The 25,993-nt window shown below is 42.0% G+C and overlaps 1 protein-coding gene across 1 annotated transcript in view; it reads right to left on the bottom strand.

Moving 5' to 3' along the window:
* BCAS4 (breast carcinoma amplified sequence 4) overlaps nucleotides 1-25,993 on the bottom strand; it is a 51,181-nt gene that overhangs the window by 16,489 nt on the left and 8,699 nt on the right. Inside the window, exons 3-4 of the mRNA XM_083508299.1 lie at nucleotides 18,051-18,152; nucleotides 13,221-13,355 (exon numbers count right to left, since the gene is read on the bottom strand). Coding sequence (XP_083364425.1) covers nucleotides 13,221-13,355; nucleotides 18,051-18,152 — 237 coding nt within the window. The remainder of the gene's footprint in view (nucleotides 1-13,220; nucleotides 13,356-18,050; nucleotides 18,153-25,993) is intronic.

The following is a 25,993-nucleotide window of genomic DNA, read 5'->3' on the forward strand; positions in this document are numbered from 1 at the left end:
AAGGTTCAAGGGCTGGGAAAGAACTCTCTCTAAAATTGTGGTGAGGTGCTGTCAGCCAGTATAGATGATACAGTGGTACCTTGAAAGTCAACGGAATCCATTCCGGAAGTCCGTTCGACTTCTAAAACGATCGGAAGCCACGGAAGCCATTCAAGTTCCAAAAAACGTTCGCAAACCATAACACTGGCATTCAGGAGCCAAAAGGTTCAACTCGCAAGGCGTTCGGGATCCTAGGTACGACTGTACAGTGGTACCTCAGGTTAAGTACTTAATTCGTTCTGGAGGTCCGTTCTTAACCTGAAACTGTTCTTAACCTGAAGCACCGCTTTAGCTAATGGGGCTTCCTGCTGCTGCCGCGCTGCCGGAGCACAATTTCTGTTCTCATCCTGAAGCAAAGTTCTTAACCCGAGGTAATATTTCTGAGTTAGCGGAGCCTTTAACCTGAAGCGTATGTAACCTGAAGTGTATGTAACCTAAGGTACCACTGTACTGAGCTTTGGTCTCTCAATGTAAGGCAATTTTCACACTTGTATTTCTACATGGTCATACACAGCCTCCTCTGAAAGCAGTAATCCTGCTGCATCTCTGTATTGGGAGTGATTGCATACTCTAATTACAATGCTGCAATAGGACAAAAATTTACCTCCCCCCCCCCATGAGGATATGTTAGAAATGTTCTGAGGCCAAAGCATAGGTGCAACCTGCACCCTACTCCAAGGTTCATATTTTGGGCTCACCAGAGCCTTTGTTTAATTTAGTCTCACGGTGCACTACGTAGCAGTTCTCTAATGGCAGCAAACCGTTTTGGAATGACAGCTATAAATTGCCAATCAGAACTTTATTCCATCCCAAGTCTCATCAACAACAGCATGACTTTCAGAATAGGGTTGCTATTCTCGGCTTGAGAGGGAGAGGGCGGGGAAAGAGGATTAGAGTAAAATAGTGATAGTAAGCAAAATGAATGAAGGGAAAGAAATCAGCCAAAGTGTAACTGTCCAAGAATGTTATTTCTGTGCTCTTACTACCACATTAAGCTTTTTAGAAGCAGAACAGGGCAATCTGAATCAGCATGCCCTCTTTCATATTTACCTTCCTGCTTCTTTGTCAAAATCCTGAAAATCCAAAGGGGGGAGCAGAGAAGAGGAAACCGATTTAGTAGTTTTTCCATTACTTCAGCCACCCTTCGTAGTAACAGATTCCAGATGTTTATAATCCTAAACAGGGACAGCTGATACATCGGAGAAGTGGGGGTGCAGCAAGCCCCACCCAGACTGCCAACAAGCCGCACAACACGAAATACATAATAAAACAAAAACAAAGAAATAACCCCCCTTCCACAAACGCATTTAATAGGCCAAAGAATATTAATCAACCAAGGGCCTGGTTAAAGAGAAATATTTTTGTCCGGCATCTAAAGATGCATAGTGAAGGCACCAGGCAAGCCTCCCTGAAGAAAGCATTTCACAAATGGAGGGGCCAATGCAGAAAAGGCCCGTTCTCGTGTTGCCACCCTCTGGACCTCTGATGGAGGAGGCACACAAAGAAGGACTCAGATGATGATCGCAGGGTCTGGACTGGTTCACATGGGAAGAGGCGGTCATGGGGGCATTGCGGTTATGAGCTGGTAAATTAACTTGTAAAGGAAGAACACTACAATTAATTTAGTTAGAGCTAAAGAATTGTTATTATCCAGTGCTTTACATCCCTAGATCTTAAATATATCGGTCTTAAACCCAGCTCTAATTTGATCCGATGTGTGTGAAACTAGTAGCAGCAGCAGCAGCGGCGGCAAAGAGAGGCACATCCACCATGTTCAATGATGCCCAAATGACTATTTCAAGGCAGACACACATTAGATGTGTGCAAATGGAAGCAACCACCAAGAAAATAAAGGAAACTTACATTTAGTCACCCTGATCCAATAAGGTTCAAATAGGCTGCAGTCTATGTGTGATATCCAAAGTCTTGAGTAGTCCCATTAATGGCACTGGACTTGAATTCAACAGGCCTGTTCCCTAACAATCAAAATTCAAAAGGATCCTTGCATTTGGCGCTGAGAACCACACTGCAAGTGTTTCATGAGAGCAGCATAAAATTGGCAAAGCTGAGCTTCCAAAGCTGAGCAGGATGTAAAACTTGCAAATAGGATGTGTCTCAGATACACTTTAACTTTTGCAAAGTTCCTACTCCACGTTACTTTCTCCCAATTATTTAAGTATTTGTTGCAGTGTCCCCAAAGCAGCTTGAAACTGAGTTGAGGGGATAGAACTGCAGTCCTGCAGTTCCTTTGTGCTTCTTTCTGCTGTATCATCTTTGCCCTTTGCTGCCCTTGGTATTTTAGAGTTCGGAAGGAGGTGGGGGGGTGTGCTTCCCCCACATCTTTAAAAACAGACCCCTCAAAGCAGCCTTCTCATTCTATCACTCTTCCCGTTCTTCTTCTGAATGGCATCACTTGAAAATTATACATCTATTTACAGGATTTAGTAACACATTAGGCTGGGTTTGTCTTTGCCCAAGTGTAAATGTTAGGTTCCAAGTTAAATTTCATGTAAATCGCCATGCCCCCCAGGGCATTACCTAACATTACAGGCAATCTTTCCTAAAGAATATACTGATGGAATTCACATGCTGGAAAACAACCATCAATATTTAAATTACGTCAAAGGCTTTCCAGTCACTGGTGTCTCAAATTTTCTCTGTAATCTCTCTCTCTCTCTCTCTCTCTCTCTCTCTCTCAAAAACAAACAAGAACAAATATTTGAAAACATCATGAGCATCCATAGATAGAACGGCAAATTTACTATATGAGTTTGCCATTATCAATCTGTCTTGTGAACCAGAATTTGAGATGTGGGATGTCTCCCCCCCCCCCATAGTTACGCATGCTTTCAGAACTTGTTCTAAACTTTGAAAAATGAAGTGCCTACCATTTCAAAAAAGCAACAGAGTTCTATTTCTAGCAAGGCGGCGGCGACTGCATTGGAGAAGTGTTGCTAAAATACCTTTTAAAAAAGTGGTAGGTGTCCAAAAAAACATGACTAATCTGACCTAACCTAAAGTGGTAACACCACTCAGCCGCAGCACTGAGGAAATGGCATAGGAGGGGTCTAACCAGAGGCATGCATGAAGTTGAGTTGGGGGAGGGCGAGACAGGAAGGCAGCAATCAACTCCCCAGACCAGACTGCAGGAAGGGCTAAAGTGAAATCCTAGCTAGAAGCAGAGCTGTACAATCCATGCAGATGTGCTCCAATACACTCTGGGAGGGAATTTTAGTATTTACTATACTGCACCACAAACTCAAAGCTGTGCCACTGCCCTTTCCAAATGAATCATTTAAATGATTTTCAGGAGACATATCACTTTAAGATGTGTCTGGGGTGGAGGTTTCTGGAGTTCCTCTTCATACATATTAGCTTTCATTATGGGTGCAAGTTTCCAGCCAAAATTGGAAAATACAAAGTAATGGACACCTAAGGGGTGTCATTATGGCTCAAAACTATGGCTCATTTAGCCACAAATTGCGATTCCAACAACGTACCAGACCAGCCTATAAACCCCTAGCAGTAATTCTTTATTGTTATTAACACAACTCTTTGAGCACTCATGTGATTCACAGGTCTCTCGTATGCTTCACTCTCACAATTTGCTAGTTCTGCTGGGTGGGTCATGAAACTTGATCTATAATGCCACTGTCAGGATCGTTAGCAGGCTCACTTTTTATTAAGTCTAACCATTTCCTGTTACAGCATTCACAGGTAAAACATCTTGTACCAATGAGTTCCACAGATTAACTGTCTTTTGCATTAAAAAGCAAATTCATTTTAAATAAAGGCTTAAGCAGTTACGTTTTAAGAACTGGTTACACCCCACCCCCACCCCACATAACACTATCCCACGATTGAGTGATTCTTAGTTAACTTTTCTTTAAAGGGAAAAAAAACCGTATTAAATTCACAAACTTCTCCCCTCTTTTGCCACAAGTCTATTCAGAAGATTTTTGAAAATTAGGAATCCCCTTGCTAGATCAGACCATATCTAACTAGAGCAGGCTTCCTCAAACTTGGCCCTCCAGATGTTTTGAGACTACAATTCCCGTCATCCCTGACCACTGGTCCTGCTAGCTAGGGATCATCTGGAGGGCTGAGTTTGAGGAAGCTGGAACTAGAGTTTAGCATCTTGCCTCCCACAGAGACCTGCCAGAGGCCTTAGGACCACAAGCAGGATAACCGCCTCTGCTACTGCTGTACCCTAGCACAGTACAGTGGTACCTCGGGTTACATATGCTTCAGGTTACACACTCCGCTAACCCAGAAATAGTGCTTCAGGTTAAGAACTTTGCTTCAGGATGAGAACAGAAATCGTGCTCCAGCAGCACGGCGGCAGCAGGAGGCCCCATTAGCTAAAGTGGTGCTTCAGGTTAAGAACAGTTTCAGGTTAAGTACGGACCTCCTGAACGAATTAAGTACTTAACCTGAGGTACCACTGTAACTCATAAGTATACTGCCTCTGAACCTGTAGGTAGCATATAAGCATTATGATGTGTCTTATCCCCTTTCAAAGCCATCAAAGTTAGTGGTCACCACTGTAACTTGCACAGTGAATGCCATGGTTTACTTATGTGCCATTTTAAAAACTACATTTTTTTTCCTTGTTTCACTAAATGGCCCCAAATTCTAGAAGAAATTGATTGGAAGAAAAAGCCCACATTTCCCCATACATAATTTGAAATTCCTCTTGAATTGACAGAAACCTCCCCCCCCCCCCCGCCTATAAAACAAACCAAAATAGCAGTGGTGGGACTGACTTGAGATCCATATATCATTTGGAACTGAGACAGAGAAACAGAATTAGAGATCTAGCCTCAGAGCATAAAATGTTGACTAGCAGACAAACGGGGTGAGGGAGGGGTGGGGAAGCTAAGTAGCAGGGAATATCTTTAATGATAATGTAAACATTGTTGGCGCTGCGCCGATTTATTTCATCGAGGGCAATCAGTTCCAGAACACGACAATCCTTGCTACTGTTGTTCTAGTTAAAGCACAGTAGTAGAACATTATCTTCTCCTGTATCAGCAACAAATCCATTCACGTGACAGGAACATGCAACCGAATGCCAGACATTTAACTACAGCTCTGCCCCCTATGTGCATTCCACTCGCACACAACCACATTTATGTGGGATGCTGTGAAATAAACATATAAATTGCCCTTCCCTTACTTGGGACTGCTGGTTGAGGGAGAGAAGGTGGCCTTCAACTGATCAGTGGTGCATCTTCTCCCTGCTTCTGCACCGATCCTGGCCAGCTGCTGCATGCACTGCCTGCCCTCAGGCAGGCGGGCAGGCTGTGCAGCAGCCCTGAGCAATTTCCAGGATGAGTCTCTCTCTCTCTCCACCCACCACCCCTTCCCGCATGGCCTCCCTATTAAGTGGGGTGCTCCCCAATTTATGTGATTTCACAACCAGGCCCAGATCAAGAATGTAATGCCCTTCCTTTGTAATTTTGCCTGTGCATGGCTGGAACATATGCAGACACTTAGTCAATAGTGCTGCAGAAAACACTGTCATGCTGCAGTTCCAGCAGAAGGAGCAGCTACAAAGGGACACAGGAAAAGGCAGGAGACTCCCAACCACTTTCCTCTGGAACGAGTTTTGCTTCCCTGTTGTAGCTCATAGATATCAATGCAGCACGGGGCAAGCCTGACAGTGCAATTCATAAGCCACTCCCCCAGGCAGAAACATGAATGCAGGGTTGTGCTCTACCAAGTCTGCTGGGAGGCACAATAAATGCTAAGATAATCAACTGCGGAGCTGGAAATAAAGTTACAATATTCGCATAAAATACGCTGTTTTATTATACTGACCTGATATCAAATTCATATGATGGACTACTTTCAATAGCTGCAATGCTCTTCACACCATTTATTTTAAAAAAATATTAACTTTGAACCGATTACTTAGGAAACAAATGTACATTCCTGTAAATATTATTATTATTATTATTATTATTATTATTATTATTATTATTATTATTAACCCTGGGCGGCTTCCAGCAGAATATTAAAATACAATGATTCATACAATCTTAAAAGCTTCCCTAAACAGGGAAGCCTTCAGATGTCTTCTAGAAGTCTGATAGTTGTTTATTTCTTTGACATCTGCTAGGAGGGCGTTCCACAGGGCAGCCGCCACTACTGAGAACGCCCTCTGCCTGGTTCCCTATAACTTTGCTTCTCGCAGTGAGGGAACCGCCAGAAGGCCCTCCGCGCTGGATCTCACATGTCCGGACAGAACAATGGGGTTGGAAATGCTCCTTCAGGTATACTGGGCCAAGGCAGTTTAGGGCTTTAAAGGTCAGCACCAACACTTTGAATTGTACCCGGAAACGTACTGGGAGCCAATGTAGGTCTTTCAGGACCAGTGTTATGTGGTCTCGGCAGCCACTCTCAGTCACCAGTCTAGCTGCTGCATTCTGGACTAGTTGTAGTTTCCGAGTCACCTTCAAAGGTAGCCCCATGTAGAGCGCATTGCAGTAGTCCAAGCGGGAGATAACCAGTGCATGCACCACTCTGGCAAGACAGTCCATGGACAGAGTGGTCTCAGCCTGCGTACCAGATGGAGCTGGGAGACAGCTGCCCTGGACACAGAATTGACCTGCGCCTCCATGGACATCTGTGAGTCCAAAATAAAGAAAGCACATGCATTGTTTGATACCATATTGCAGAGATTCAGCACCAAAGCAACTGGACTGTCTTGATGTACAGTGCATCCCCACATAACAGTCTCCATCCACAGAAAAATTATGAGGATTGGAACATTAAGTCACAAAGTCCACCTCAGTTCTTTCAGGGATCTGAAGATCTAAATTACCCTATACTGGGGAAGAAGGACAAGCCAATGTTGTACCGATGTTGCACAAAACTGACATGGAGAAGTTCTCAAATTTCACTCTGGTGAGTTATTCCAAAGAAAAATGTGATCCAATCCGAGACTGAGTTGAGTTTCTTCTGCTTTCCACAATAGGTCAAATAGGCCAATGGCAAAGAAAAGTAGCAATATACTTGGGGGTTTATAGCATAGTGGCAGCTAGGGGTGGGTGAATCTATCATTTTTGGTTTCTCAATTTTTCAATCTTAAATTCAATTCTTTATATTTCCACATCACCCTACATTTTTAATAACAGTCCCCATAAAAATTCATCAACATTTTAGTGCAAATTTCTCCTGATATATACATTTGCTTGCAATTTTGCCTAATATATGCATTTTTCCAAAGCAATTTCCCCTAAAATAATTCATTTTTTGTGTTATTTTCAGTAATATGGAAATTCGTAGATGCATTTTTGTACTCATTACTTGGCAAGAGAAGATTCGGAGAAGCTGCAAAATTAGGAGAAGTGCAAATTTCAAAGAATGGCTGTGTTTTGGTAGTAAATGCAAATTAGGTAAATTAATCTTAAATGCAAACTGAATCCAGTTTCTCCCCCATCCCTAGAGGCAGCTCGACTGTATTGCACCAAAATAGGATCTTTGAAATCTGATCGTAACATTCCTTTCTAGTGATTTCATTGTGGTTCAGTCTTTGGCAGCAGAAAACATGCATTTTTATCATCTGGAGATGGGCAGCCAGTGGTCTCACAGGATCTTGGTTTCAGAACTGTCTAGAAGCTGTAGTTTTAATCAATTCTCTCTAGTTCTCCTGAGTAAAAATGATGTCCTGTCAGCCAACATGATCTCAAAAGCAACAGAACTATCTGTGTTGTTGTTTTTTTAAGAGTTTAGTTATGCAGGATAATGCCTTTGCCAAAAAGACAAAGTCAAGTCCATGCATTGCACATCAGATGGCTAAACAGCATATCAGATGGCTGAATCTGTAGTGAAGTTTTTGAGCATTTAAACAATGTGAACGCTGGAGCAAGACATGCACACTTCTGCACCACCCCCTTCAGCCAATACAAGTGGATTCTCTCTCCAATGTTTAGTGAAGCCAGGGCAACTTCCGGTCCAGAGTTCCTGAAGAATGCTAAAAGTAGGAGGGCGGGGAGCAGAGACAACAGTATACAATGCTGATGTGCTGCTCTTCATAAATAGAGAAAGAATGCCAGAAAAGTACTGCAGTTGTGCATATTGCCTCAAGGCTCTCTAAGGCCAGAATACAGCATACATAGACAGTTTAGCTGCAACTAGCTCCTATTACACAACACATGGAGGCAAACAACACAAAGGTAAAAAGCCTCACTCCAGAAAACTACAAAAAGGCTTCAAGAAGAAATGAAACTTATGTAAAGCACCGAACAGATGTCTGTTCTAACACATATGAAACAAACGTCTACATTCTATTTTCTGATCTAGATGATCCCAAAGCTGCAGACCTGCACCAATGGGTAACAACCACTCCATCAATTTCTGCCTTATTTAAGCTCTACTCTCACCCTCAGGGCACAATAATTTCCACAAGCATCCTCTCTCTATTTCAGTCTGTTCTACTTAATCCTTCTGACCGGCTTTAAAACACACGGGTGAAGGACAGAAAACGCAGCTCCAGATATGTAATAGAGATTAATCAGCATATTGATGACAGCCAACAGCAAATCTCAGGAATCTCTCTCCCAGGAGTTTAACTTACACATTTAAAAGCACTGGTGAAAGAACTAAACCTTGTGGAACACCATGCATGAAGTTCCATTGGGTTGAACCTGTGTCTCCAAATATCCAGTTTAATTGGACAATAAAACTACCAGAGACCAGCCCCCAACACCCAGACCAGAAAGGACAACTCGCCCTTTAGAATAGCATGGTCCTCTGTAGAAAAGCTGCTGAGAGGTCCAGTAAGATCAGCAGAAAAGTATTCCTCCTGTAGATATCCAGGAGCAGATAATTCACCAGGGCAGCCTATGTATTCTCTGCCCCAAAATGAGGTCTGATACCAGACTAAATAGTGCATCTTTCCTCAATTATTTTCAAACACATCTGAAGTCGCTCTACTACCAACTGCTCAAAAACTTCTTTAAAGACTGGGCACAGGCCTATAACTGGCTAGATCATATTTTTTAAGGAACTGGTTTGCTTTTTTAAAGGAAGGTCAAGTCACTACTACTTTTACAAGATAAATAGTCTTACCCTTCTTCAAAGGGGCATCTAGAATACATGATGATAATTTGCCAGTCCTGGCTGCCCAACTACTCAGTAAGTTGGAGTGGGAACCTTGGGCCCTCAAGATATTGCTGGATTCCAACACCTATCAGCCTCAAGTCAGCAAGGTCAGTGGTCAGGGTGATGGATGTTATAGTTCAATAACATCGGGAGAGCCACACATTCACTCTTCCTGCTGAGCTAGTAACTGTTGTCTTCCATTTTCTGATTATTTCCTTTCAGTGAACACCAGAGCCTATGAAACATCAAGTGAGTGAAAGATCTGAATATTTACAGGAGAGGAGGCTACCTCTCTGTAGTTCCCAGCCACGCACCTCCAGTTGCCACCTCTCCAGAGTAGTTTAACTGAGAAGAGGAAGAGAAGGAAACTTAGGTCTCCCATTTGCTATCCTAGGAAACTGCAACTTACTGCTGGATTCCTCCTTGGAACAGGAACAACTGCAACAGGGCAGAAGTTGGGGGGGGGGAATAATGGGAACTGAAATATGGGTCTGGAAGGTAGCTAGGAGCAGGGCCACACAAATATGAGGTATTCCAACCCTAAAATGTTACCTGAAGTAGCATGCCAGTTACAGCTTTCAGTGAGAGTCAGCCATGATCAAGATGACTCAGAAATATCTTTTATGTATTCAACAGCGGAAGTTGTTAAAAGCTCCTCTATAGATTGCACACAAGGACCCCTAACCCTTACTTCTCTTTCCTGGAGATTTCCAGCATTGTTCAAGATTGCTTCTGTTAGCCTCCTGTTTTTCATGCACACCAGAGGCAGCTTCTCTGACAGTTTTCCAGTGACCCGATAAGAGACATCAACAAGCTTCTGTTGGAAAGTAGCCAGATCTTTGAGAGTGTCATATGTGCAGTGACAGCACAGTGAGACAGCAAAAGGGGCATGGGCTCAGGTGATGCATACCTGTATTAACCAGCTACAGGGCTGCCACTTTTTAATCTAGAAAATTATGGCCAGTCTAATTACATCAGCTAAGACAAAACTGGGAGTACATGCAACCACATGTAAGCAAGTGGTGGTTTTTTTATTATTAGCCTAAGCACAACTTCAAACTAAGGTTGGGGTTTTTTGGCATACAATGTTTGTGTAATTCAAAAGGTGTCATGTGCAAGACAAAGCCTGGAGATACTGTAAACATGGAGGGGATAAATGTACAACTCTATCTTAACAAGTTACGTGTACAATAAACATTATAGACTGAATTAATGAACCGTTCAACAAGCAGCGTAAGTCCAATCACGGAACGGCAACCCCGTGCCGCCACAACGGCAAGGGTAGCACACTGGAGAATATGAAAAAGTTTTTCACAGCTGTTTCTCAAAGAGTGAACTGGATGAGATGTTCTTCAATGGGTCTTGAGTTGGAAACACAAAGCCGTATACATGGATCAATCAGGGGAAGGCAAATCAAAGCCACCACCCTGGTGAGAATAACGCAAGTAGGCAAAAGGAGACCTGTTCTCCGGATATATTACAGGTTTCGCTACATGCTTCATCAGTCTGAAAAGCTGCATGATACAAAATAACACTCCAATTACAATGCATGGTAAACCATAAAAATTAGAAAATATCAGTCTCAAACTGTACCTTACCCAATCTTACAAAATGGTTTGCTCAGGATAAAGAAGGTATTCACAGGCACAGCTAGTGTTCAGACTCATAACAAGCAGTTAAATACAATACAGGTGTATAGAATCAATCATCACATGATTACATGGTTAAAGGTGCAGCACCACTTTTCTGTTACAACCAAACAACAGTATACATATTAACTCATACATAGCATCCTAGATCGAATTCAGTATTCAAACCCTTTGGATATAAGGTTCCTAACTGAAATATTAATTTATACTCCTTTTGTAACAAGGCTCTTCGTATATCTATGGTTCTAAAAGGTAGTTTTTTAAAGGTCCACAAGATAAAAAAAAAAACCTCAGATCATTCTCTGTATGGGCTGCTTGCTGGAAATGCTGGAAATGCTGGACTAATGGGAAGTCTAAACATAAGATACGTATTTTGGACCTATGTTCAGAAATTCTGGTCTTGCAACAGTTCACAAATTGTTCAACTAAAAAATGTGTATATTGTATCCGCTGCACTTGTGGGCTGTTATGTGTAGGCAGTACCATTCGTGCAATTAGGACCAGATTTGCCTTCCCGTGATTGATCCATGTACACGGCTTTGTGTTTCCAACTCAAGACCCACTGAAGAACATCTCATCCACTTCAATCTTTGAGAAACAGCTCTGAAAAACTTTTTCATATTCTCCAGTGTGCTAGCCTTGCCACTGTGGCGGCACGGGGTTGCCGTTCCATGATTGGACTTACGCTACTTGTTGAACGGTTCATTTATTCAGTCTGTATAATATTTATTGTACATGTAACTTGTTAAGATAGAGTTGTACATTTATCCACTCCATGTTTACAGTATCTCCAGGCTTTGTCTTGAAAATGGCACTTTAGTATGTTTGTTGTTTGAATGGTTATAATTCTATCTCTATTCTAGCTATTATTCTAGTAAATTTGGTTGATACTTACAAGCCAGTTTGTGGTGGTGTTGTTTTGTTGTATTATTATCGTCACCACATTTGATACTTTGTGTATATACTTCAGAAAATTAAACAGGATTTTAAAGCAGACATATTGCTTTAAAGTTCAAGGTGAAAATAACCCTCAAAAAGTTCACCTTTCTACAACTCTTTCAAAATGTATTTACAGGAAATACATTATATTTTAAACTATAAGAGATCTGTCCACAATTCTTTTCTGTTTAAAGAAAATGGCAGAGCTTTTAAGAGCACGGCAAAATGAGTCATTAGCAAGGAACAGAAGAAAACCACATTCACCTACAAACAACCTGAATATGAAGTCATCTCATCACAGAGATGACCTGGCAACAGCTTACTGTGCTCTAACAAAATCCAGGATAGACTGCTGCAATGAATTATACATGGGGCTATCTCTGAAAAGTGTTTGTACTTTCAACAAATTTGGCAGCCAACCTTTTAACCAGCACTGGCTGCTACGAAAACGTTACTCCACTGGTTAAAGATTTGTCAATGGCTTCTGTGTTGTTTCTGAACTCAAGTAAAAGAAATGGCTGCAATATTTATAGTGCTAAACAGCTTGAACCACAGTATGTAAAGACCATCTGCCACATGAACCTGATTTGACAAATTATGTCAGCTTCTGGGGACCCTTCTCTTCAGAAATTAGGGAGATGACGTTAGAGAGATGGCCTTTTATGAAACTCTACATGTTTACTTCTTGCCTTCATTGCTCTCTTTTGGGAGTCAGGGAGAAGTCTGTCCTATTCTCCCGTACTTTTAGGAGTCCTCTTTTTTTACTGCTCTTCTGGTCTAATGAATTTATTGAAATTTATAATTTTTGTTTCATTTCTATTGGGTTTTATCTTCATAAGGGCTTTATTTAGATGAAAGGTGGGATAAAAATTGTAAATAAATAGTTAATAGTTTCTTGGGTTGCCTTTGCAAAGCCTGCACACAACTTGGCATAGAAAGAGACTAATCTGGTGATTAAGAAACAGAGGTGTGTAAGGTACATAACTCAAGATTACTTGGGTAAGTGATATGAGCCATCCTTTTGTGGTCGAAATAGAGGTTGTATCCCAATGTCTCAGGTTCACGAACTGCTGCGGACTTGAATTCTAGCAGTGGTATGATGGACCGGATAATCATTTTGTCGACACTTAAGATGTAAGTGGGAGGTGCATTTGAGGCCACAAATTGCAATTCTAAACAGGGCTCCGTGTCTCTAAAAGTGATTCTCCACCCACTGCCAAAAAGCATCAATTCCAGGGAAGAAAGAAGCACATAGCAACATTCCACAACACCCTGTTAGAAGTTAATAATTTCATTGTTTTATTCCACTGTATGCAAACCACTCTGGGAGCCCTTTTTTGGCTGAAGATTGGGGTAAAATGCTCTAAATAAATAAATAAATATAAACAAAGAGTAACACCAGATGAATGGGATAACAGTAAGGAGGTTATTTCAACAGGCATCCCCCGCTCCTCCAATGCATCACAGAACTTTGACACTTACTTTTTTAAATGAAGGTGTAGCTACTGAGCCAAACAGCTTCTGCACAGTGTAGGGAAAGATGGCATGAGCCTTCTCTGCCTCGAGGACTTGTTCTTCTAGGAAAGAGACATGGTGTCTTGCCATTTTCACAAATGCCTAGAAATGCCAGAAGAGAATAATAATAATAATAATAATAATAATAATAATAATAATAATAATTTATTTATTTATACCCCACCCACCTGGCTGGGTTTCCCCAGCCACTCTGGGCGGCTTCCAACAAAATATTAAAATACAATGGTCTGTTAAACATTAAAAGCTTCCCTAAACAGAAATAAAGCTAAACAGTCTCTTTTTTAACTTGGTTTTAGCGCTGCCCCAGTTTTACATCCCAGCTTTAAGAACATCTCTCCAGGGTCCCTGCTTCCTCCAATAACTCAGAGTAGTTTTTTGTGAGCAACGGTCATGCTAAATCAATGCATGACATGTGAAAAGAAGAGGGCTGTACCAATACTCCTCCTAGTCCAAGCACAATTACTATGTATAAAACAGAAAATAATATTTAGAATTTATTGGACTCCACTACATCTGAAGCAGGGCAAAGGCTAATAGAGTTCTGCCAAGAGAACAAGCTGGTCATCACAAACACTCTTTTCCAACAACACAAGAGACAACTCTACACATGGACATCACCAGATGGGCAGCATCGAAATCAGATTATATTCTCTGCAGCCAAAGATGGAGAAGCTCTATACAGTCAGCAAAAACAAGACCTGGAGCTGACCGTGGCTCAGATCATCAGCTTCTTATAGCAAAATTCAAGCTTAAACTGAAGAAAGTAGGAAAAACCACTGGGCCGGTAAGATACAATCTAAGTCAAATCCCTTATGAATACACAGTGGAAGTGAGGAACAGGTTTAAGGATTTAGATTTGGTGGACAGAGTACCTGAAGAACTATGGATGGAGGCTCGTAACATTATACAAGAGGCAGCAACTAAAACCATTCCAATGAAAAGGAAATGCAAGAAAGCAAAGTGGCTGTCCAATGAGGCTTTACAAATAGCGGGGGAGAGAAGGCAAGCAAAATGCGAGGGAGACAGTGAAAGATACAGGAAATTGAAAGCAGATTTCCAAAAAATAGCAAGGAGAGACAAGAAGGCCTTCTTAAATGAGCAATGCAAAGAAATAGAGGAAAACAATAGAATGGGGAAAAACCAGAGATCTGTTCAAGAAAATTGGAGATATGAAAGGAACATTTTGTACAAAGATTTCCATAATAAAAGACAAAAGTGGAAAGGACCTAACAGAAGCAGAAGACATCAAGAAGAGGTGGCAAGAATGCACAGAGGAACTATACCAGAAAGAAATGGATGTCTCGTAAACCCCAGGTAGTGTGGTTGCTGACCTTGAGCCAGACATCATGGAGAGTGAAGTCAAATGGGCCTTAGAAAGGATTGCTAATAACAAGGCCAGTGGAAGTGATGATATTCCAGCTGAACTACTTAAAATGTTAAAAGATGATGCTGTTAAGGTGCTACACTCAATATGCCAGCAAATTTGGAAAGCTCAGCAGTGGCCAGAGGATTGGAGAAGATCAGTCTACATCCCAATCCCAAAGAAGGGCAGTGCCAAAGAATGCTCCAACTACCGCCCAATTTCACTCATTTCACACACTAGCAAGGTTATGCTTAAAATTCTACAAGGAAGGCTCAAGCAGTATGTGGACCGAGAACTCCCAGAAGTGCAAGCTGGATTTAGAAGAGGCAGAGGAACCAGAGACCAAATTGCAAACATGCGCTGGATTATGGAGAAAGCTAGAGTTCCAGAAAGACATCTACTTCGGCTTCATTGACTATGCAAAAGCCTTTGACTGTGTCGACCACAGCAAACTATGGCAAGTTCTTAAAGAAATGGGAGTGCCTGATCACCTCATCTGTCTCCTGAGAAATCTCTATGTGGGACAAGAAGCTACAGTTAGAACTGGATATGGAACAACTGATTGATTCAAAATTGGGAAAGGAGCACGGCAAGGCTGTATATTGTCCCCCTGCTTATTTAACTTATATGCAGAATTCATCATGCGAAAGACTCGGCTGGATGAATCCCAAGCCAGAATTAAGATCGCCGGAAGAAATATCAACAATCTCAGATATGCAGATGACACAACCTTGATGGCAGAAAGTGAGGAGGAATCAAAGAACCTTTTAATGAGGGTGAAAGAAGAGAGCGCAAAATATGGTCTGAAGCTCAACATCAAAAAAACGAAGATCATGGCCACTGGTCCCATCACCTCCTGGCAAATAGAAGGGGAAGAAATGGAGGCAGTGAGAGATTTTACTTTCTTGGGCTCCATGATCACTGCAGATGGTGACAGCAGTCACGAAATTAAAAGACGCCTGCTCCTTGGGAGAAAGGCGATGGCAAACCTAGACAGGATCATTAAAAGCAGAGATATTACCTTACCAACAAAGGTCTGTATAGTTAAAGCCATGGTTTTTCCATATTTCCCATATATGGAAGTGAGAGCTGGACCATAAAGAAGGCTGATCGCCGAAGAATTGATGCTTTTGAATTATGGTGCTGGAGGAGACTCTTGAGAGTCCCATGGACTGCAAGAAGATCAAACGTATCCATTCTTAAGGAAATCAGCCCTGAGTGCTCACTGGAAGGACAGATCCTGAAGCTGAGGCTCCAATACTTTGGCCACCTCATGAGAAGAGAAGACTCCCTGGAAAAGACCCTGATGCTGGGAAAAATGGAGGGCACAAGGAGAAGGGGACGACAGAGGACGAGATGGTTGGACAGTGTTCTCGAAGCTACAAACATAAGTCTGACCAAACTGTGGGAGGCAGTGGAAGATAGGAGTGCCTGGCGTGCTCTGGTCCATGGGGTCACGAAGAGTCGGACACGACTAAATGACTAAACAACAACAACAACATCTGTACAGAAAAGGATTGTCAAAAACAGCATTTTCTTGGAGATGTAATAAGGATAATGCTTCTTTAAAATACATGTTTTTACAATGTCCTATACTTACTAGATTTTGGGAGAAAGTAGTGAATTATGTAAACAGGAGTGTATGAAAAAAGCTAAAATGTTCAGAGGATAATATTCTTTTGAACTACATACCTACTATATGGAATTTGACAACTGGACAGCAATAAAAATAAAAATATCTTACAGCATATCTAAAAGCATAATAGAAACATCAAGCATTAAAAAACTCCTGATTCTCCTTGACATCTGATGGGAGGGCGTTTCACAGTGAGGGTGCCACTACTGAGAAGGCCCTCTGTCTGGCTCCAAGTAACTTCGCTTCTCACAGTGAGGGAACCAGAAGAAGACCCTTGGAGGAGGACCTCAGTGTCCGGGCTGAGCAATTAATGAATTCATCAATGAATTCCCTGTGCCCTTACTATGGCCAAAAGACTGATATTGCTGCACTAGAAAGATAAATGTGCAGATCAAAGGACTGAAGATCTGACTACACTGGCCACCTATGAGTGGATTGCTTACAGATGTAGACTTTTGCATGGGCACTTTCAAATGCTTTAATAAACTATAATAAGAAATGCAAATAGGTTCCTTCAACTATCATACACATAAATAATGCTAACTTTCCAAGCTCAATTGTGCTAGGAAGAATTTCCATCAGTGCACACAAGAGGTTGGGTTTGAAATTTAAGAATTTACAGTCCTGATAACACAAAGACTTCTGAGTCACTTAAAGTGATATTAAACAATGCCATATGTATATTGCCATGTTTTGCTGCAGAAGCAGACTTCCTCACAGCCATTACAAGAGTGTGGCTTGTTAAAAAGAGAACATAATTCTGTTAAGTCACACAACCTTCCCTCACATAAACATCCGGCATTCACAACACACATGCACTGTGGAAGAGAGAAGCAGGCAGATTTGCTACCTAATAGAGTAAAAGAAGACGTATGAATGTTTGTGTGTATTCATTTATATTCACACACGCAATCCTCATAATACATACATTCCCATCTCTCAACAAAACCATTCACATGCAACTACAGTAGTAACTCGGGTTAAGTACTTAATTCGTTCTGGAGGTCCGTTCTTAACCTGAAACCGTTCTTAACCTGAAGCACAAGTTTAGCTAATGGGGCCTCCTGCTGCCGCCGGAGCACGATTACTGTTCTCATCCTGAAGCAAAGTTCTTAACCCAAGGTACTATTTCTGGGTTAGCGGAGTCTGTACCCTGAAGCATATGTAACCTGAAGCGTATGTAACCCGAGGTACCACTGTATCACATACATAGAACATTCACATTTTCAGTCTATCAGTTGACTTCAGGATTGGTTCAGCAGAGAAGGCATCAGGTAGCACAAATTAACTGTACACTCCTCAAAGTGCCCTGAGGCCCTGTATGTAAATTCTAACACTTCTGAGTAGTTAGAATATTTATAAATGTCCCATGGATGAATCAATGGCCTAAGAGGTCTCATTTCAATCTACTGAACCCAGAGTTCTTGAAGCCAATAGCTATGAAGATTTCAAAGACTGCAGATTGTATTTACCTGAGTTTTTATTACCTGGCTTGTTTTTTTGGGGGGGGGGGGATGACAAAAGCATTATATTACTGCAACTCTGCACGTTCTAGATTTAGTTTGATGCTTCACTGAGCTCTTCCCAGCATTCAAAAAACATGCAACAAGAATTAAAAGCTTCATCATATCAGTCCTGCAGAGAGCTGAATAATGTTTTCATGTTTCTAGGCATCAGCACCAGATTTCTAGGCTCACTTTTAAATCTTCAACACAAACGGAGAAAAGAACTTTCACATGCATATTCTTTGGGACAATTACTTGATGTGATAACAAACCTCTAGCTTATCCACTTTGGTATAGATGCTGTTCATTTCTATCACCTTGGCTTTAATTAGTGGAATTGCCTCGTCCAAGAGTTGGGATGTATTGCTTCTAATCTGTATAGAAAAAAGGGAAAGAAATCTGAATCAGAAAGCACTAACAATAAATACCAGACATATTTCACTCACTATTTAGAAACTGAAGTACTATTACTGTGTTTACTTATTATATCAGTACTGTGTGCTTCCTTAAGAAAGTTAGCTTATGCGTATAAATCTCCTGATGGCCTCCCATTCAGTCCACATCTACATATCCTCAATGATGCTACAGTATCAAGTGCTCCGTTATGAATTGAGAACCATGAAAATATTCTCCAGATGTTGCTGCACTACATCTCCTGTTACTTGATGAGAGTACAACAACGTTGAGAGGACCACTGGTTCCCTACCTTTGCTTTTGAATCTGGGCACATGCATTTGCAACAAAAAAGCACATGTTTTCACACAACAATATAGCTATTTGGCTTTCTGTTCACCCTTGTAGGAGAATGAATGCCATGTGTATCAAGTGAACCTTGGGCATTCTCTAACTGACAATTAGTTGCCTTCAAAGCTATCCAGTGAAGACTCTGAATAATGTTAAGATAACATATTCTTTACTATAGCACTGCGGAACCTGAAGCGCTCCAGATGTTGTCAGACTCCAGCTTCCATCCGTTCCACCTAGCATGGCCAATGGTCAGGGACAGTAGGCGTTGTAGTTATGAAACATCTGGAAGGCCTCCCATTTCCCACCCTGCTTTACACCAACAAAAGATGAAGCAGACAAAGGTGGTATAATCACCATTTGACATCCCTTTGAACCAGGTCTTTGTTGTCCAAACATTTACAAAAGCAACAGAGCACTTCACGGACTAAACGAAGTTATGATGGCATAAACCATGGATAGGCAAACTAAGGCCCAGGGGCTGGATCCGGCCCAATCACCTTCTAAATCCGGCCCACAGACAGTCCAGGAATCAGCGTGTTTTTACATGAGTAGACTGTGCCCTTTTATTTAAAATGCATCTCTGGGTTATTTGTGGGGCATAGGAATTAGTTCATCCCCCCCCCGCCCCCCAAAAAATATAGTCCAGCCCCCCACAAGGTCTGAGGGACAGCAGACTGGCCCCCTGCTGAAAAAGTTTGCTGACCCCTGGCATAAACTCTAATCCATGAAATCTTATGCTATAATAAAAATGTTAGTATTTGAGGTGCTGCAGAACTCTGTTGTTTTTGCAGCAGCAAACAAGCATGGCTAACTCTCTGGAAATATTTAAAAATCATTGGTTCAAGGACAAGGAAACGGAGCAGAGGTTAGAAACTGACCCTTAATTTACCAAAGATAAGCAAGCGAAGGTTGCTTGTTAGTGTTGAAAGAAGCAACCTCAAAAGGCCTTTTGCAAAGCCAACGTAAGTACATTGAAAAGTAATGCAGTTTGAAATGTAGGCAAAACAAGGAGATATTAATCTACAGAAGAATGCTAAAGGTAAGCCCTATAAGGTCAAAACAGGCATCTTCCTCCAGATGCAGAAATATATAAGAATCAAAGAATGATAGAACTATACTGTTGGAAGGGACCACGAGGATCATCTACTTCAGCCCCCTGCAATGCCGAAATCTGTTCCTCAAGAAACAGAACACCTTTTTGCTAGAGATTAGCAGGTTGAATTAAGAACCATACCAACAAAGAAACCAACATAGAAATATGCAGCAAGCCCTTATTTACTCCTCACCCTTGCACCCCCTTTGCTAAAAAAGAAATTCCATTCTATCCTCTCCTCTTAAATAAAGGGAGGGTGTTGTGAACTCTGATGGGAACATAATCCCTTTTCCCCGGGAGTAGCCAAAACAAACATGCGATGGTCACCTCCAGTCTTGACTACTGCAATTCGCTCTACGTGGGGCTGCCCTTGAAGCTGTCCCAGAAACTCCAGCGGGTGCAGAATGCTGCAGCGAGGCTCCTCACAGGGTCTCTGCCATGGGAGCATATTCACTCAGTGCTTTTCCAGCTGCATTGGCTCCTGGTGGAGTACAGGGTCAGATTTAAGGTGCTGGTTTTGACTTTCAAAGCTCTTCACGGCCTAGGACCCTCGTACCTACAGGACCGCCTCTCCTGGTATGCCCTACGGAGGACCTTAAGGTCCATATATAGCAACACCCTAGAGGTCCCGAGCCCTAGGGAAGTTAGATTAGCCTCAACCAGAGCCAGGGCCTTCTCAACACTGGCTCCGGCCTGGTGGAATGCTCTGTCTCTTGAGACCAGGGCCCTGCGGGATCTGATCTCTTTCTGCAGGGCCTGTAAGACAGAGTTGTTCCACCTGGCCTTTGGCTCAAAATCAGTTTGATTCCCTCCCCCTTTTTCTTTTTCCTCCTATGATGAGATTCCTCCCTAATTGTTTTAATGTTGTATCTTAATCTTTTAAATTGTATTTTAATCAACTTGTTTTTATTATCGATTGTTAGCCGCCCTGAGCCCGGTCTTGGCTGGGGAGGGCGGGGTATAAACATATTATAGAATCATAGAATCATAGAGTTGGAAGAGACCACAAGGGCCATCGAGTCCAACCCCCTGCCAAGCAGGAAACACCATCAGAGCACTCCTGACATATGGTTGTCAAGCCTCTGCTTAAAGACCTCCAAAGTAGGAGACTCCACCACACTCCTTGGCAGCAAATTCCACTGTCGAACAGCTCTTACTGTCAGGAAGCTCTTCCTAATGTTTAGGTGGAATCTTCTTTCTTGTAGTTTGGATCCATTGCTCCGTGTCCGCTTCTCTGGAGCAGCAGAGCAATATTATTATTATTATTATTATTATTATTATTATTATTATTATTATTATTATTATTATTATTAAACTGAGCAAGGTAGGTCCTCCTCACTATCCCAATTGGTATTGGGTGAGTGGGTGAGAAGAGAGAGCAGAGGGTTCTGTGTTTATCAGGGAAACAACCAGTATGAAGAAGTTGCCTCTGCTATATGAGGGAGAATGTCTTTGATTTTTTTTATAAAGAGGAGGGGATCTTTGACTTCAAAATACTTTTAGAAAAAACATCCCTTGATATTTTTGTTTCTTCTTGCCCACATTATTTTTGTCCCACTGATCTGACACAGGATGAGAGAAGGCAGTAAAGTCTTTGTGTGTGCTGGTGTATGTGTGTCTGCCTGTGTTGAGACAGAATGACGGTTCTATTTTCCCTTTCCTCTTTTGTGTCTACACATTTCCCGCAGTGAGCCTCAAGCTTGCACACACTGCCCTTCCCAGCCAGCATGGCTGCAACAATTACTCTGGACATTTCCACTTCTGTTTTAGACCAACCAGTTTGCTGTGATATTCACACTCAGGCAAACCGTAGTACAGTGGAACCTCGGGTTACGTACCGTCCTCCTTACGAATGCTTCAGGTAACGAGCTCCGCTAACCCAGAGGTAGATGTCCCTAGTTGCAAACTTTGGCCCGGGATGCAAGCGGAAGTCGCGCACCAGAGACGCAGCAGCAGCGGGAGGCCCCATTAGCAAAAGCGCGTCTCATGTTAAGAAGGGTTTCGTCTTAAGAATGGACCTCCGGAACAGATTAGTAAGTTCGTAACCACTGTAGTCTTAATTATGGTTGGTGGAAACAAGTCAACTTCAAAAACACAGGAACGGCTCACATGTAACACTAAAAGAGCCTTCACAGATCCAGCGGCCTCCTGACGTTTTGGTCTACAACTCCCAGTTGGTGAACCCTATGCCGAACCATCAGGAGTGAACAACAACAAAAAAAACAACCAAAAGCGAAGATGTAGAGATCCCAAAACATGACTGATGGATGCCAAGATGGACTTAGGTATAAAACAACCTAGTGTGCCATTCTACCTCTAAACCCTTCTGCTTTGTAGTTTTAACAAAATAAGTCTCACCAGGTTTACTATGTTCAGCAAATCTAGCGTCCCTGGGCTAGAAATCATTACATCAGTAGGCTGTTTTTTAAAACCCTCAAAACATGAGACTTTGCTGATTAGTTCTGTTTCACAAACCCTGCTGATCAAGGCTCTCACATCTACAAATACGTGAATTTGATAAAAATGTATGGCCGTGTAAAGAAAATCTGATGTCATACATGTCTAATGTGATGGATCTCATTTTATATATTTATATAACCAGCACTCTCAGTTCAGCCACATCTTTGCCCAGAGATTGTTTGAAGTTAGTGTCAAGTTGTGGGCAAACATATCAGACGACACAGCGATTCTTCAAACAGCTCTTCTTTATTCAGATGCCAGAACAGAACTAAGCTGAGGGGCTCAGTCAGCCTGCTTATATAGAGCTCCAGAACAATGTAACTGTTGCTATTGTCTAAAACTATCCAATCGCTGAACGTCACTTTTCGATCCTTCATTTGCATACAAAACTATCCAATCGCTGAACGTCACTTTTCGATCCTTCATTTGCATAACTATCTACAGTATCCCCCTGCTGGCCCAGGGTGAGAACTTCAGTACATAACAGTTAGGATTCTCATAAATCATAGGAACCAACAAATTTATGCAAATATATAAAGAATCATTGAGCCCAATAACTGTAACAACTAAACATACCCAGAGAAGCAGGATACTGAAAGCAGTGAAACAAATTAATGTAGAATGTTTTATTGACTCACTAATTAAAACAATGCATCCATTTCTTCATGACAACAAACAGAAGACTATAAATTCCTTGGTTTGTTTTTATGTGCAAAAATTGGAATGAATCTGAAAGATGACATGAAATTTTATTGGATACTATTTCATACACTGCTGAAAGGAAGCTGCCACTACAGGTATTTAGCACTGCCAAGCACAAATTCAGCAGACTAAGCATAATGCTTTGATGCTGCCATAGCAGGTCAATAATTTGTACACAGCCTAATTATTCATACTTCAGATTCTCTAAAAATGTTTTCATGGGTAGAGCAAAGATGAAGCAAGCAAACACCCCCATTGAAGAAAGGGATTGGGGGGGTATCGAGGGAGCACTCAGTTTATTGAACCAACTTAAGTGATTTTTGAAAGTTTTAAATAGCTGAAATGCCAATAAAATGAAGTGTACCTCAAAACTCAGTACAGGCAAAAGTTTCAATTAAACTTTCCCTATAGGGAAAATGAAAAAAGAAGTGGCTATTCCTTCTGTGGCCCTGAAACTTGCAAAAATATTACAGAGCCACAAACTTTAACCATTTTGTTTGAACAGTTCCAAGCTTGAAACCTAAAGCACTATAATAAGATTGATCAGAATAAACCTTTGGCCACTTGCAGAGTTGAATCAATTTTCAGCATTCATTGAAATATTAAATCAGTAACGGGGGGGGGGGGGACAACATTGCCCTGTTCCAGCTGTTATGAGCAACATAACTTTGAAGTCCCAAAAATAGTGGTTTGAGCAATTCCAAGCACTGGTGTTGTTGTTTGTTGTTGTTTAGTCGTTTAGTCGTGTCCGACTCTTCGTGACCCCATGGACGCCAGGCACTCCTATCTTCCACTGCCTCCTGCAGTTTGGTCAGACTTATGTTTGTAGCTTCGAGAACACTGTCCAACCATCTCGTCCTCTGTCGTCCCCTTCTCCTTGTGCCCTCCATTTTTCCCAGCATCAGGGTCTTTTCCAGGGAGTCTTCTCTTCTCAGGAGGTGGCCAAAGTATTGGAGCCTCAGCTTCAGGATCTGTCCTTCCAGTGAGCACTCAGGGCTGATTTCCTTAAGAATAGATACGCTTGATCTTCTTGCAGTCCATGGGACTCTCAAGAGTCTCCTCCAGCACCATAATTCAAAAGCATCAATTCTTCGGCGATCAGCCTTCTTTATGGTCCAGCTCTCACTTCCATACATCACCACTGGGAAAACCATGGCTTTTACTATACGGACCTTTGTTGGCAAGGTGATGTCTCTGCTTTTTAAGATGTTGTCTAGGTTTGCCATCGCCAAGCACTGGTACGTACCTTTAAAGGCAGCCCTACATGGCTTGGTACCTGGATAATGCTTTCACCTACATCAACCAGCCTGTACACTAAAATCTTCCCCAAAGGCCTTCCTCTGGGTGCTGCCGCCACCATTTGAAGCAAATGGGAGAGGGCCCTTTTAGTTGTGACAAGTTGCTTGCAGAGCCCTCTCGCTATGGAGGTTTGCCTGGCAAGAATGCAGATGTTGTTTAGATTCCCAGGCTTTTAACCTCCACTGTAATCTTCTCCTGCTGCAATAGTCAGTGTTGCCTTCTACTGTTTTTGCTTGTTACTGTTAAGCAAAATTTTGAAATGATGGCAGTGTAAAAATGCTGTCTGCATGTGGTAGTGTTGAAAACAATGGCAAAACTGCACTGGAAACCAAAAATCAGATTTAAAAAGAAGCAGGATTTTAACTTACTCACCTATGGAGAGTTGTTTTGATTCTTCAAATCACACAACTGTTTTCCAACTTATGTAAACATTTAGACTAGTATCACAACCCTATCCATGATTACTCAAAAGTATCTTCCATTCAATTCAGTGAGGCTTACTTCCAGGTAAGTGGGAAATAAGGATTTTGTGAGCTGCAGCTGTCACAGGGAATTTAGAGGTGGTACAGTGGTACCTCGGGTTAAGTACTTAATTCGTTCCGGAGGTCCGTTCTTAACCTGAAACTGTTCCTAACCTGAAGCACCACTTTAGTTAATGGGGCCTCCCACGGCCGCGCGATTTCTGTTCTCATCCTGAAGCAAACTTCTTAACCTGAAGCACTATTTCTGGGTTAGCGGAGTCTGTAACCTGAAGCGTATGTAACCTGAAGCGTATGTAATCCGAGGTACCACTGTATCAATAGTTAAACAGAAAGCTAACTTACTGTTTCAGCATACAGTGGTACCTCTGGTTACGTACTTAATTCATTCTGGAAGTCCATTCTTAACCTGAGGTACCACTTTAGCTAATGAGGCCTCCTGCTGCTGCCAGGTCGCCACACGATTTCTGTTCTCATCCTGAGGTAAAGTTCTTAACCCAAGGTACTACTTCCAGGTTAGTGGAGTCTGTAACCCAAAGTGTTTGTAACCGGAGGTACCACTGTACTAATTATGTTACAAAAATATTTTATGTCTTTCTTGGGAAGATCTGCTGCAGCATTTCTGCTTTGGGTGGGTTTGAGACATTTCTTCATTTGCACTTTCCTAACTAATTCCTACTAAAAAAGGGGCCAAGTTGGGCTGCTGTGACAACATACAGCAATTCCACTTCTCCTAAGCATTTCCAACCGCACTGCATATACAGCAGTGGTGAGGAAAGATGCTGATAGCATTCTTATCAATTGCAGCTTATCACTATTTTGTTGTCTCAAATGAGTTTGCACCTTGTGGCAACCAGATGACTGCATTATTATCAAATTATTCAGCCATCCCACCCCAAGTCTTAAACCATCAACTGGGGGGACGCCAATCATCGTGACAGGTCAGCATGGAACCTCCTGAGAAATGCGCTTTGCGACCCCACCAAATAATAAGGGCAGCAGTGCTAACAAGCAACTTTTCCCAAAATGACCTTTGGGTACCTGTTGTACTGAATGCCACCAGACTTTAACCTCTCTGGAAATCTAGAAGAGGGAACATACAGAACGGTGTGTGTGTGTGTGTGTGTGTGTGTTGAACCTGTCAGAGTGCTTAAACAACAAAAGCCAGAGAGGCATGGGGATGATCTAGGTTCCTCGATGTGCGTGTGTGTGTTGTAAGGAGCACATTAAATTTACAAGCGGAGAGCACTAGTCTAGGCCCTTAAATATTAGTGCGCCAGAGTGCCACCTTGTGGCTAAACCATCGCTGTAATAAAAAACCATTTCAGGGAAGGTTGTAATCAAGATGGCTGCCTCGGGAAGAGAGAGAGAGAGAGAGAGAGAGAGAGCGTGTTCCCTCCCTCCCGTCACCACAGCTGCCTGCTGCCTTGCCTGA

Source organism: Podarcis liolepis (genome assembly GCF_965112155.1).
Source record: "Podarcis liolepis genome assembly, chromosome: 6".
NCBI classification, from domain to species: domain Eukaryota; kingdom Metazoa; phylum Chordata; class Lepidosauria; order Squamata; family Lacertidae; genus Podarcis; species Podarcis liolepis.